Below are 14,093 nucleotides of genomic sequence, written 5' to 3' on the forward strand. Positions count from 1 at the left end.
ATCTTCTGCCAAGTTTGTGGAGAGCCCATTGTTCATTGACTGAAAACTTCAGATTTGCTTAATTCATACGTGAAGCATTTGCTTTCAGTGGTAGAAATTGTGTGCATGGAAATGTTCTGTGGACATTTTGAGCAGATTTTCATTTTGAATGTTCTTTCGATGGTATTTCCCCTGTGGCTGGGGGTGCTGGAGAGGTACGTTTCACTCTTACAGATCTGTTCGTGACCAGTTTTTACTCACTTGGAATGTTTGATACTAGTGGGGTTTTAGATTTTAAAATAGACTTCCAAAAGTTCATCATGAGTCAGAAACTGTCATTACGTAGTTCTTCTATAAATACACACGTTGTACTTTCTTCTCTAGTATACCTAACGTGTTTATAAACACATAGGAACAGCATTTATGTGAGTGATATTGAGATGTGGGGATTTGAATTATAAATACATAATGGATTAAAAGTATCCAGTCATTTATGGACAATAAGCTTTCTTTTTAAAGCTACTACTTAAAAATGTGATGTTAATCTATTTTTCTGGGTCTTATGTTTTGGAGTGTAAACGGTTACTATATAGGTGACAGCCAGTGTACATGTCCCCATAGGCTGGAAATTAAGCCAAATTGGGATGTATCTAGTCTTTACCTCTGTAGCCCATGGCTGTCCCTTCTCAGTCCATATAGAAGTAAAATGCCACCTTGCCTTTAAAAAAAAAAAAAAAGGCACTTTATACGTATGTAGGTTCACTGGGCTCTCATAGTCCATTGAACACTATTTATCCACTGAGAAATCATTAGAAAGGTTACTACGTGCCAGGCACTGTGCCACATGCCAGATCCACGTTGGAGAGAAAAACAGACCCAGGGACCCAGCCCTGCCTGTTTTTAGTCATTGCAAGCCTGGGGTGAGAATCCTTCCTGAGTGGATGGAACCCCTCCCTCGGGTGCTCACAGCCCATTGGAGGCACCAGGTGGGAAGCCCTACTCCAGGTTGGGGCAGCAAGGCCGTTGGAGGATGGTGTGCAGTTGCCGGGAGACCCAAGTTCAAGACACTTCAACTTTTCAGCCTCAATTCCTCCATCTCTAAAATGCGAGCAATCTCCCTTTCCTTCAATCAATCACTGGGTGGCTGTAGGATTTAAAAGGATCATGTGCATTGAAATGCCCGGTTAACCAAACACGGGCCCGGACCTGGCGGGGCCCGTGTGAGGCAGCAGGCTGGCCGGACTGTGCTGACTAGAAGCCCACACGCCTGTCGCAGGCTGCGGCTGGCTCGTCATGCCCTTGTTGCCATGGGGGCCTGTGGGCCTCGTGTGGACCGATCTCTCCGTCTCTCAAACGATACAAGTATCTAGGTTTTAATGTGAAGTTTCCTGACTTTTAAATCTGGACAGATAAGCTAAAATGCTTTTAAATGCTGTTTAACAAATTGTATCTACAAGTTGCACACATTCCATCTGCCTTAGACAACCGTGGGCAAGTGGCAGCAGCAACTGCCGTTTCCCTAACGCCTGAGATGACGTCAGGCGTCTCTGTTCAGGCCTCCAGGCCTCGCCCCACAGCCAGAGGGCCATCGGTAGACGAGAGCACAGAGCTCTGTAAGACAAGACTATTTGCCTGAAGTGCTCTAGCGGCCACGCGGTGCTGTCAGGCCCGAACCCAGGTGGTGCTCTGGCCCTAACCCGACCTCCCGCTGCCCCGCGTGGGGGTGGGACAGCTCGCCTGGAGCCAGGGGCCGCCTGGGTCAGGGGGGGTTCTGGAGAGGCTCCCAGAAACGCCCGGTGCTGCTGGGCACACAGGTGAGCAGGTGAGAAGGGCAGACTGAATAGGCAGGTGCCTACCTGGGCTCCTCAGGCTGTGGCTGGTGCATACCGGGGAGCCATGGAAGGTTTCTAAATGATACTTGTATTGTTTGAGAGCTGGCCACCTGCATGGTACATGAGGAAGGTTACTCGGGCACCTCTGCTTGAGAAACAGTAAATGGCAAGATGACCCTCTGAAGAGTAAAGGGCAGATCCCATTTCTGTCACTTTATATCCGAGGAAATACGTTTAGAAAAATAGAAGGCTCCGTGGTCCCACGGTGGAGTGACACAGGTGGCCCTGAGCTCTGGGTCTTCCAGTTCTTAAACTGGGGCTCTCGCTAGAGGGCGGGCAGGCCTGTGGTTACAAATCGCAGTGCACAGCCTGCACGGTTCCCTGTTCGTTCCTTCCCTTCTCCACAACAGGAGTTGGTCTAGCTGAGGTGCTGAGCCCAGGTGTGGGGCTGGGACCTGCGCAGACATTGGGGACTCAGCAGAGGCCACTTGGTTTGCGCAGAGTCCCTTCCTCTCCTTTAGCAGTGCGTGTTGCTGGCCCTTCCCGTGATGCCATGGATCCTACTGCCAAGCTCCAGCAGCCGAGCCTGTGGATGCTGGGATGGAGTGGGGAGAGGAAGCTTTTTCCTCTTTCCAGAAGGGACAGCAGCGAGAATTGGGCAGATTCAGAGTGGCCTATCTGCAGCGGTTAGCACCAGGCCTCAGGACATTCCTGCCACCACCTGCTGGCCCTCACAGGCCACTGTCCCAGGGCTGCAGGTCCCTGTGTGGTGACTGTTAGCACTGACTTCCATCCATCCAGCAAATATTTATGGAGGATTCCCTAGGTGCTACGGACTGGTGCTTGTAAGCTGCAACTCATCAGTGAGCAAAGCCCGCCCTTTGGAGTCTTCTGTTTGCTTCTCAGCATTGATGTTTACCAGCTGTGGGATTTTAGGGAAGTTAGCTAACCTCTCTGAGCAGCTGAGTCCCTGCCTGGTGGACAGGGGTGTGAATGTCTATCTCATGGGATGTGATGATTGAAAAGATAACTCTGTGCTTAGTCGGGGCTTCCCTTCCTTTCACTCCCCAAAAGGTAAGAGCGCAAGCACCCTAGCTGCACACAAAACTCTGAAATTGGCAGCGTGGGAAAGTGGGGGCAGGAGGCAAGGAGGAATGCGCTGTGGCTTTTGGGGTATTGGGGTATGCTTGTGTTTCAGAAACAGTCCCAGTGCATGTGATCTCAGGACCCAGTGCAGAGCCCCCTGGTCTCCTCCTGGCTTCTCCTGCCTCTTCCCCCAGGTTGGGGCTGAGCCCTGCCACAGAACAGACTGGTCCCCGAACTGACACCTCCTCTTCTCCTGCAGGGGGCCGGGTTCTCTGGATTCCTGTGGGATGCTACGGCCGGGGTGGAGCTGAGAGACAGCACCTCGCAGGAAAGTTCGCCTGGTAATGGGCATGGGAAGCCGATGGGGCCCAGCCCGTACCTTGCACGGTTCAAGGTACCATTTGCGTTGCTGTGAAGGTCTACTTCTAACATGGGGGGAACACATATTCCCTTTCTAAACTGTGATCCAGAGCAGCCTCATCTGCTCTCTCCGAGGGTCCGGTCAGCATGTACTCTTGGGGTTCCCTTGGCTGATGAACCTGTCCAGGGCAGAAACGATAGGGATTCTGGGGGACTCTAGCTCTGATAACTCTGGCATCTGGGCAGGAAGGAGAGCAGGTGGCTGGCTCCCTAGCCTCACACACGTCAGAATCACCTGGGGAAATTTTCTTAAAATCAGAAATTCCTTGGCCCCACCCTAAACACACAGAATTTCTGGGATAGGGCCCAGGACTGCCCATTTTCCAAAGGCATCTTTAGGGCTTCTTCACCCCTCTGACCTTTGGAAATCACTGGATGAGAGGATAGCAGAACTTGTCTGGGGACCCCCTTCTCCTTACTAGGGGGAAGGGGCTGACCCTGAAGGGTTCATTGGGCTCACAGGGGATTCAAGAGGAGCTTCTGGACTGTGGGGTCGGGGCACCCTACCACTGACCTCTCCAGATGAGCCCTCCCCAGTGTGAGCCTGGGGAGCAGCAGCAGACTGATCTGAGTGGTCTCTCTGACTACCCTGGGGGTGTTCCTGAGCAGCGAACATTCACAAGCTGGGCACAAGGAGGAAAAGGAAGCCAGCAGCCAACAGATCACCCGGTCAGCACTCAATCGACCTGATCCCCATGGCACTTACCTGTGCAATCACAGGGCCGAGCAGGAGCGGGCCCTTGCCACAGAGCCTCGGAAGCCACCTGCTGGGTGTTTGAGGACCCCCTTCTGTGTGCTCCAGAGCAGTTCTGAACCCTGAGCACTGCCTCAAACCACAGCACAGTCTCTGGTAGCCCTTGGCTGGGGCAGCCCATGTTTTGGGGGCTGTATTGGCTCTGGTTGGGGTCTAGCCCAAGATCATGCCCCTGGCTGCAAAGTTGCTGGTGTTCTGTGTACACACACATCTAGGGGTGTCTGTAGATTATGCTTAGGAGACAGATGTGTAAAATCAGCCAGTTACCATTTTTAAATGCTCCTAACACCACACTGGGTGTCTTGTTTATGTAAAAGTGGTGATGCTTGCTCTGACCTGATGAGGCCACAGCCAGACCAGTGTCTCTCACAGGCTGGCTGTTTTTAGTGGCCAACGAGAAAATGCTACCATGTCATGAATTGTTGGCCTGGATCCTTTAAAGTGCGTAGACAGGCGTTCAGCCGCCTGTCCTTCATCTCCCATTCTAGGCTGGCAGGTGGTATGGTATGGACATGGGGCTTGTTTCCGGCTGGGTTTCCCTGCCTGTGGCCTCACGGTAGTTCCTCTGTGGTCAGAGCCACAGATGCAGAGAGCTCACCAGGCTGGGTGGTGGTGGGCAAACTGGGGTCATGTGTGTAAGGTGAAACTGGCAGCCTCTACTTCCTGGGGGCTCCCCCTGCACCCCTTTCCTCCCTGGCAGTGTTTAGTGTTTGTTGCCATGACAAACGGAAGGGCAGGATTGCCAAACCCCGAGCAGCTGAGCAATGCTGCTGTGCTCGGGAGACCAGCTCTGACTGCATGTTCCTGTACCTGCCCACCGCACCCCGGGGGCGGGGTGCACCTGCCCACCATGCCCCGCACCCTGGGGGGTTGCACCTGCCCATTGTGGCCCCCACCCTGGGGGGGTACACCTGCCTACCGTGGCACACACCCTGGGGGGTTGCACCTGCCCATGGCGCCCAGCACCCTGGGGGGTGCACCTGCCCACCGCGGCCCACACTCTGGGGGTGCAGGACTGGGCATAGCCTGTGCTGCCGAGGTTCAGCCAGCTCTCCTGTTTGACACATTTGAAATCTGGTGAAAGTGAGCATCAGAGCAGTGCGGCTTCTGGAGGGAAAAGAAGGCAGTGGGGGTGGGTGGGGTGGGGAAGGAGGTGGGTCCCAGAAGGGGGTCTGGGCAGAGGGATCATAGGCTGGCCCTAGAGGGTAAGAACCCAGTCTTGGTTAACGACCAGATGCTAGAGCTGCCGCTGCCTCCTCCTTTGTCCTTGTTTAAAAGGAAAAAACAAAAACCAAAACCTGGCTTTTCCAGATGGGCCTGGTTTTCTAGACCCTGAGTTGGAGTAGAGGATGTGATGGGGGTGGGGGCGTGGACTGATAGAACAGGGTAGGTTTCGGTCCTCCAGGTATCTCAGAAAAAAAATCAAACACTGAAGCACCTTGCCTTAGCTCTGGGTGTGTGAGTCAGCCTGGTTTGAGCTGGCTGTTGTCAACATCGTGCAAGAAGCTATTTGTAAGTCGGAGGTAACGAATACAGGAAATATGACCTCTGAGCCTGTCCCTGTCACTTTGTTTCCTCTTGCCTCAGGTGGGAAGTAATGACTTGACCCTTGTGAACCTTCACCTGGCAACCTCGACCCTCCCTGGGGGCGAGAATCTGAGCAGGAACCACAGTGACAGCCACCGCTTGGCTAGCTTTGTACAGACCTTGCAGGAAACCCTGAAAGGTAGGAAATGGTCTTGCTCCGTGGCCGGGCCAACAGCTCCCACTTCTGGGGGGCAGGCAGGGGTTGCCTCTTCCAAGCATCTCTCCGATCCCTTAGGCTGACCCGGCAGTCAGCAGCGGTGCATACTGAGGGTGCAGAAAACCACCACCCCTGTGCATGGTGACATCTTTGTCTTGGCGAGCCTGCCAGGCACGTCCCGCGGTATTGGCTTTGGGGCTCTTCAGCCTCTTTGATGGAAAGGATCGGGGGGGAAAAGTGAGGCCACTTGCCCTCGTGACCAGTCCTCCTGCTTCAGTTGCCGCTGCGGTGGGACCACCTGCAGATGTGCACATGCTTGTCTTGTGAGAGCGAGACCGCGGGTGACAGGGGACGGGAAAGTCCTGAGGAGCTCAAGTAGACTTGTTCTCCCTGGTGGGGTGCAGGTTGCCCTGAAGGAGCCCTGGTGCTCTCAGCAGTTCCGGATGCTCGTCTCGGCTCCTTCAGTAGCACCAGGACCTCAGGCGAGCCCCACACCACTTAAGCCCACCTGGTGGGGGAATGGTCAGTGCTCGCCTCCCACGGGTGCCCGGTGGCCTCGATGACTGTCTGTGGACGAACCCCGCACATAGGAGGGGCTCGGCAGGCAGGAACTGACTCAGACGATACCAGAACGCTGAGAAGAGCAGAGCTTCGGGAGGGAGTCAGCTCTCTGGGTCCAGGCTCTGCGCCAGCAATACAGAAAGTTCTCGTGTGCGGGGCTTCCCGGAAGGGCAAGTTGACGCTGCTGTGAAGACTGGGCTGTTGTCAGCTTGGCTTGGTTTTTCTGAGTCCCGCTCCTCTCTAGGTGAGGGTTTCCAGCTGGAGGCCTAGAATTCTCTTCCACGATCGCCAATATTCTCTAGTTTTCTAAGCCTTTTGCATGCTAGATGGGCCCCTTGCATGGGTGATTCATGAGCATCTGGCTATAAAAATAAATTGGTCATTATAAATTTACATCTTAAAAAGGTTTTTGTTGTTGCGGTAACGTAGACACATGTGACCTTTACCATCTTCTCCGTTTTTAAGTGTGGTTTGGTGGCATTAAGTACGCTCACATGGTCTTACAACCTTCCCCTCCGTCCGTCTGCAGAGCGTTTTCATGTTTCCAAACTGAAACTCTGTGCCCATTCAGCCTGAATTCCCCGCTGCCCCCTTCCCCAGCCCCCGGCGACCACCCTGCTCCTTTGTGGCTCTATGAACTCGACTTCTCCAGGTACCTGCGCTAAGTGGAGTCGTGCAGTATTCGTCCTTCCGAGGCTGGCTTACTTCGCTTACATTGTCTTTATGGTTTGTCCATGGTGTAGCCTGTGTGTGTGTGTTTCCTTCCTTTTTCATGCCGAATGCTATTTATTCTATTGTCTGTCTCTACTGCGTTGTTTATCCATTCACTGGTTGATGGACACCTGGGTAGTTTCAGTCTTTTGGCTGTTGTGAGTCATGCTGCCATGAACACTGATAGGCAACTTGACACTTTGAACCAGGATGTGCTGTGGCCACATTCTACTTAACTTAGGAGTTTTGGGGCTTAAAAAAAAAAAAAAAGTGTTTAAGCCAAGATACTCCATCCAAGAAGCATCTCTGTGGGAAATTGTTCACCCACAGCTAGTTTCTAACTTATTAAAAAGGATGACCTGCTAGCCTTTAAAATGTGTGGACGTTTTCTGTTGTTCTCAACCTCAAACGCTTCCTTGTCTATATGCGGAAGCAGAAAGGAAAAGTGCCGGTTGATAACTTCTCGGGTAACTTCTCGCTGTTTTTTTTTTATGACACCCAGAGAGTGAGCAGGTTATTGTACCAAGTTGCCAAGGGGACTGTTGACCCACAGCCTGGCTTACCTTGACTTGTCCTGGTACGGACGGTGACTCATGTTCCCTGCGTCCTTGTGCTTATAACTAATACCAGTTCACGGGTGACACCGCAACCCAAGGATTCCGGAAGCACTCCAGCCCGCCCGAGATGCAGGGGGCAAATCGATTATTAGCAGAGCTGGTGGAGCTAAAACAAAGACTGAGCTTTTTATTCCGTAGTCTTCTATCAGAGCAAACAGAAGCAATTCGATTAGCAAACTCTGGGCCTTTCTGCCTTCGTCTGGAGTGTGCATCTGGGTTGACGTGAGTGTGTAGACTGGTCCTCTGATGGAGTGCTCTTCTCTAAGACCCCCCTGGGGTGCACTCTGTGAACTCCGCTGGAGTGAAACACAGTGCGTCGTAATGCCTGGCATCGGGGTCGGACCACCCCTCAGTGGGCACCAGCTTCTGCTCTTGTCCCTGGCATTCTGCGAATCTGGAGGACTATCTGAGGAAATCTGCCCCAAGCATTCTCCCCTCTCTCCTGGGAACTAAGGAGCCCACCCCAGGGGAATGGCTTTCTAGGAGACTTCAGGCCTCTACGCACCTGTGGATTCTCAGAAGCAAGGGCTGTGTCGATGTCCTCAGCAACACCAATTTAACGGAAAGCGGATGAGTTGTAGGAGACTGGGCTGTGCCCGTTCAGAAAGAGAGCTGTTATTTTCATTCTCAAAGTTACACAGAGCTGGGTTTGTTGACCTTTGACACCAGCATCTCTCCTGGTTTCAGAATTGGCTTTTTGGCCCTGACTTTTTCAGACCTGCAGCCCAATGGAAACTTCTCTCACTGTATGGGAAACTTCTCCCTCATTTCTCATAACCTTCCTAAACATGGCAGCTTTTTCATCTTTCCTTTCAAAAAGTACATCTGAATTCTGCGATTTTCCTCGTGCCTCATTCATCCATTTATTGCATATGTGTTTATCGGGTGTCTGTCATGCAGCGGGCCCTGGCACACGGGATTTTGTGATGAAAGCCACCTGTGTCCCCGTGGCTCTTCCGTCCTAGCTCTTTGTGAAGAGCCCTGGACTTGAGGGCTGGCCTGGTGAGTTGGGGCAAGGCATTCCACCTCTCCGAGACTTAGCTCCTTACCTGGGGAGAAGGCCCAATACCAGGTGAGGGCTCATGGATGGGCGTTAGCGCTGGTTGGGTAGGAGTTGTTCTCAAGTCTGCTTTCCTGGTGAGGTTGGCACTGATTTCTCAGAGAGCGTGTGCTTGTCCTGCGTTGGGCACCGAGGTTGTTGAGATATAGCGTAGAGGTGCCATTACGTCCGTGTAGGCCACATGGTGAAGCCATAGGACAGCCTTCATCCCATCCCCTTTTGTCCCTCCCGGCCTCTAGCGGTGAGGGTGGCCTCTGCAGTGAATGAGCGCCCTCTGCTGGTGGCTTGTGTCATTTCACTTTAGGTTTCTTTACCTCTAGCCATGATTGCTAAAACCTATTCATGTCCAGGAAAAAGATTTGCTGAGTGTCTCAGATATATTCGGCTGTCATTCATGAACTGCTTTCCTCAAAGCTTCCCTTGCCAGTTAGGACAGGAACACTGCTCCCCATGATAATGTGGCTCCCCTGAGGGAACCTCAGGGCAGGAAGTGATGGTTAGGCAGAGATGATGGGAATCCCAGAGCCTAGCTGGGACCCACTGTCCTCCCAGAATGCCTGCTCCCTCTGGGAAATACTTTGTGATGACTCCACTTACTCTAGTGTCATCCAACAATGGTAGAAATGTTGAAAATACTTTCAAGAGAAAACCTTCCTACTCTGGCCCTGTATTAGTCATTTAAGGCCACCGTAACAAAATACAGCAGTCTGGGTGGCTTAGACAATAGAAATTTATTGTCTCACTGTCCCAGAGGCTGGAAGTCTGAGAACAAGGTGTGGGCAGGGGTGGCTGCTCCTGAGGCCTCTTTCCTTGACATGTAGATGGCTACCGTCTTGTATCTTTGCACGGTTTTCCCCACTGTGCCTAGTGAATGTTTGTCAAGCTCTTTTAAATATCCGGGCAAGACCCTCAGGCTTTTTCTGCCACAAGATTTGGAACACATGAGCTGGAATAGGGGTGATCGCTGTGTCACATAGCTCCCCTTTTCCAAATGTGTTACTAACCTACTCTTAAAGTCTTGTCGGTACGTTGGGGTTTTTTGTTTGTTTGTTGTACAAGGTATTTAGAAAAATTGGAAGGAGGAGAACCAGATGCACTCCTGACCGAGGGGAGTCCGCTCAGAGAATCGAGATCCCACTTTGTGGGCTATGATCAGTATTGGGTTTACCTCCCACCGCCTCCTTAAATGCCTGATTTTTCTTTCTTCCACCTGCAGGAGAAAAAGACATGATTGTCTTAGGGGATTTTGGCCAGGGTCCTGACAGCAGTGACTATGATATCTTGAGGAAAGAAAAATTCTACCCCCTGGTCCCTGCTCACACCTTCACCAACATCAGCACCAAGAATCCCCAAGGCTCGAAGTCTCTGGACAACATCTGGATCAGTAAAAGCTTAAAGAAGGTTTTCACAGGTAAAGCAGACGTCACTCAGTCTTTCTCCTGTTGAGAAGTGGAGTAAGAGAGACTTGTCCGAATGATAGTCCGAGATCCTTTGTTTCGATAATTCTGGTCGGGAGTGATCTTACCTCCTCTGTGGGCATTTACGGGATCATATACGGTTTAGGCACCTCTGTAACTGTCGTTCAAACAGAGCCCCTCTTAAGAGTAAAGGGCGGCTGTGAAAAATGATCATAAGGCATTCACTGATCCTTAGCATTGGCAAACCTGGTTCTAGGCCCGGAAGGTACCGATTCTGAGATGAGCCGATAGCTTACTCTAATTTTAAGGACACTTAGTCAGTTAGCAAGCAGTCCTCAAGCCTCGTCACATTCAGGCGCTGTGCTGTGGCCTGTGGTTTCCTGACCCACTGTCGGTGCCCTGAGGGGCAGCCATGGAGATGAGCGGACATGTCTCAGAGCATCATGGTCGGATGCGAGGCGGGCTTTACGCGGACCGCATGAGGACCAGGGTGCGGTGGGTAATCCCAGTGCTACCAGGCAGCCCCCACCACCCCCAAACCAGTAACCTGCCGGGCCGACTTTGAGTCAGGAAACAATTAGTTAGAAATAGGACAGTAACAGTAATGTCATTTGGTGAACGACAGGAACTGTGGTTCTCAATCCTGCCTGGTTGCCTTGCTAAGTCCAACGTGTTATCCGTATTACACTTCAGTGAGACGTTTAAACTTTGTGTAAGTACCAGATCTGGAGTCAGCCTGTGAGGGCCTCATGGGCAGCTGGAGCCGAGATGCTCAGCAGCAGAACTTCTAGTCCACACGGCGTCACCAGGTTCTTGCAGCTCTCGGTGCTGCTTCGCTGTCGGACTGTGTCGGGGGAGGCTCTGAAGGATGAAGGAAGTGGGTCTCAGGTCCTCCAACTAGGAGCGATGGTCCTCCAACTAGTGAGACGCAGTGTGCCAAAAGGCACTGCTGCAGGAGGCCGGCCCCAGCCTGCCCAGGCTGCCAGGAGGGCGCCCGCAGAGGGCATGTCCCCTTGCTGTGAAGTTCCAGAAACTCAGGTGCAGGGAGGAGCAAAAGAACTGAATAGTCAATTTGTATGTCTTCTTTGGGAAAAACGTCAATGTGTACGTGGAAAGACCCTCAGCATTACTCATCAGGGAAACGCAAACCAACACCACAATGAGACACCCCATCTTTGAGAGACATTTGACCCTGCCTCAGAGATTTATTCTCGCTGCTCAGATTGGAAGAGGTATATGACGAGGAGGAGGTCAACCTTAGGCCGATGGGTATGGCGATGAGTGGGAGGCCTAGCCTCGGTGGGATTTCAGTGCCTGCATGGTAAGCTCTCGCTTGTCCAGAAAATCAGATTGGCCAAAACCTGTTGTTCGCCCCGGCAGGCTGGATACCTGAGGGGTATTGTCAGGGCACCCTGACTCGCAGAGCTGCAGCAGAGACCTCCGGCCACTAGCCTGATATCTGGGTCTCTTTTCCCTCTCCCTCCAGGTCACTGGGCCGTAGTGAGAGAAGGCCTCACGAACCCCTGGATTCCAGATAACTGGTCCTGGGGCGGAGTGGCTTCTGAGCACTGCCCCGTGCTAGCGGAGTTTTACACTGAAAAGGATTGGAACAAGAAGGAAAGCTCTCGGAATGGCAACGGGGTCACCTTAGAGCGAAGTGAAGCCAACATTAAGCACGAACGGTGATGGTACCCAGTCTGTCTCTCCACCTCTGAGCCTGGAGGGGTGCAGGCAGGGGAGTTCACCCTTCCAGGTGAAGGCGCAGAGCCAGAACTGCATTTGGTCTTCGGCCTGACGACACTAGCCCCTGGGCCTCGACCTGCCTGCCGCCTTTGTGGACGTTCTTGGACCTCTCATGGGGGCGGGAGGTGCTGGATGGTCAAATCCGAAGCACAGTGGGGAACCAAGATGTCTTGTAATCCAGGGTTGCCATCCACTTGTGCAGACGCGGGCCAGCTGGCCGCTGCCCCTGAGTGGCAGCATGCGGAGAACCGTAATGGGGCTGACGGGGCAAGAGAGGGCGGTCTCGGGCCTCCAGGCCCTGTCCGACCCTTTGCCAGAAGCGCTCAATGCTGACCGCTGGTCCGTGATGCTCTGGCTGCAAGTTACATAAAGCTTTTAACTGTGATTGAGTTGAGCACTCTTCTCAAATATTTTGAGTGGTGATTTTTAGTTTTGTTTTGAAAAAATAAACAGATGAACCTGCCCGGTTGCAGTGAGCGTCCCAGGGTTGCCCGACATCCCCCCACCCCGCCCCACCGTGGGTGTTTTGTGCCCACTTCCGGTGCCTCTGTGAGGCTGTGGTCCAGGGAGCCTGTTCCTTTACACCCCCCACTTTGCAGAGATGCCTCCCACACCCCTGTTGACCCCCTGAGGTCACTATAAACTCTGTGACCTTCTCCCTCCCAGCCTGTTCATCTTCTGACCCCTTTGTGAGACTGCCTTGTACATTGAGCACCCTTTGTGCCTCCGGACATTCAGCATAGGTTCCCTTGTGCTGGACAAGAATTCTCTCAGAATGAGAGTATTTCCTCCCTCCCTCCCTCCCCACCCACCTGCTTCAATTTTCAGTCCAGTTCTGAGCCCAGAGCTGCCTGCTGGTGATTCTGGGGCCTGTCTGGTGATTCTGGATCACAGGAAGCTAAGACCAGGAGTACTGAAGGAGGATGCATTTTTGTGGGGGTTGGGGGAGTGGACAGAGGGACAAACCCATGTTAACGGCCACTAGGTACCCCTCCCTTAGCTGGCATGGTTCTCCCTTAGGTGTCCTGTGAGACCAGATCATAATACCCATTTTACAGCCAAAGAAACCGAGGTTTAGAGCACTTAACCTCCTATAGGTCGCATAACCGGTAAGTAAGTAGATGGGATTCAAACCCAGCCCAAAGCCCACACCCACATGTCCATTCTGTGCTTGCCAACACCGATGCCGTGAAAGTAGCAATGTTGTTGGTGAATGTGTGAGTTATGAGACTAGATCGTGAGTTATTCCAGGTCACCATGGAAGCTGAGGGTTTATTCCTCCCTCCACGCTGAGAACCTGGTGTGGACCAATACCCAGAAACTGTTGTCACCACACAGTGTGAACCCAGTGCCTTGGGGCTGGGGCCAGATGCAGGGAAAGAGGCCTCTTTTCCACCAAAGACCATCTTCTGGACCACCCAGCTCCAAGGAGCATCGCTGATCGTGGGCCCAGGAGGGAAGTCCTCTGGGCACTCTGAGGGTGTCTGGGCACAGCCGTGCCACTCCGAGGGACCGTCTCCAGTGGGAGGGTGAGTAGCGCTCTCCCTTGAGCTCAGACTGTGCCACTGGAGGCCTGAATGAGCCTGGATCGAAAGCACTGGAGTCGGAGGGAAGAGGCATGGCAGGAGGCAAGGGTGCTTCCCAACAGAACAGAGCTTTTGTCGTGCCTCCTCTGAGGTGCGAACTTCCACGGGCATTCACCAGCCAGCTGCCCATATCCTTTTAGCCAGACTGGCTTTTGCACCAAAACTATGGAAAGAAAAGGCTTAAGTGAGAGAAAGGGAAAAGAAATCCAATGAAATGACCTTAATGAAGGTCATTCTGTTTGAAGGGGTGCGGGAGGCCGGGGAGTGGAACGTAGCAGCCGGGTCTCAAACACAGTGGGTCCCAGCGGCTTCGGCTGGGCTGCTAACATTCCAGCCCTTGCTGCTTGGGCAGCCTGTCTGCAGGGGGAGCCTGTCTGCAGGGGGAGCCTGTCTGCAGAGGGAGCTGCTGTTCTAGCCCCAGGCGCCTGGGTTTTTGCTTTTGGGGGGATGGTTTTGGCTTGGGTTTTGTTTTGCTTCGTTTTTTTCTTATTTTGGCACATCTTTAATTAATAGAGTTTCTTTTTGAGAGTGGTTTCGGGTTTGTAGGAAACCAGAGCAGAAGCACAGAGTTCCCACACTGCA

The 14,093-nt window shown here is 52.7% G+C and overlaps 1 protein-coding gene across 3 annotated transcripts in view; it reads left to right on the plus strand.

Moving 5' to 3' along the window:
• EEPD1 (endonuclease/exonuclease/phosphatase family domain containing 1) overlaps window positions 1-12,387 on the plus strand; it is a 158,436-nt gene extending 146,049 nt beyond the window's left edge. For all 3 annotated transcript variants that reach the window (XM_034670469.1, XM_002918652.4, XM_011224196.3), the window contains 4 exons: window positions 3,157-3,291; window positions 5,659-5,797; window positions 9,981-10,175; window positions 11,669-12,387. In XM_034670469.1, coding sequence (XP_034526360.1) covers window positions 3,157-3,291; window positions 5,659-5,797; window positions 9,981-10,175; window positions 11,669-11,868 — 669 coding nt within the window. In that variant the 3' untranslated portion in view covers window positions 11,869-12,387. The remainder of the gene's footprint in view (window positions 1-3,156; window positions 3,292-5,658; window positions 5,798-9,980; window positions 10,176-11,668) is intronic.
• The last annotated feature ends 1,706 nt before the right edge of the window (window positions 12,388-14,093 follow it).

Source organism: Ailuropoda melanoleuca, chromosome 1 (assembly GCF_002007445.2).
Source record: "Ailuropoda melanoleuca isolate Jingjing chromosome 1, ASM200744v2, whole genome shotgun sequence".
Lineage (NCBI taxonomy): Eukaryota > Metazoa > Chordata > Mammalia > Carnivora > Ursidae > Ailuropoda > Ailuropoda melanoleuca.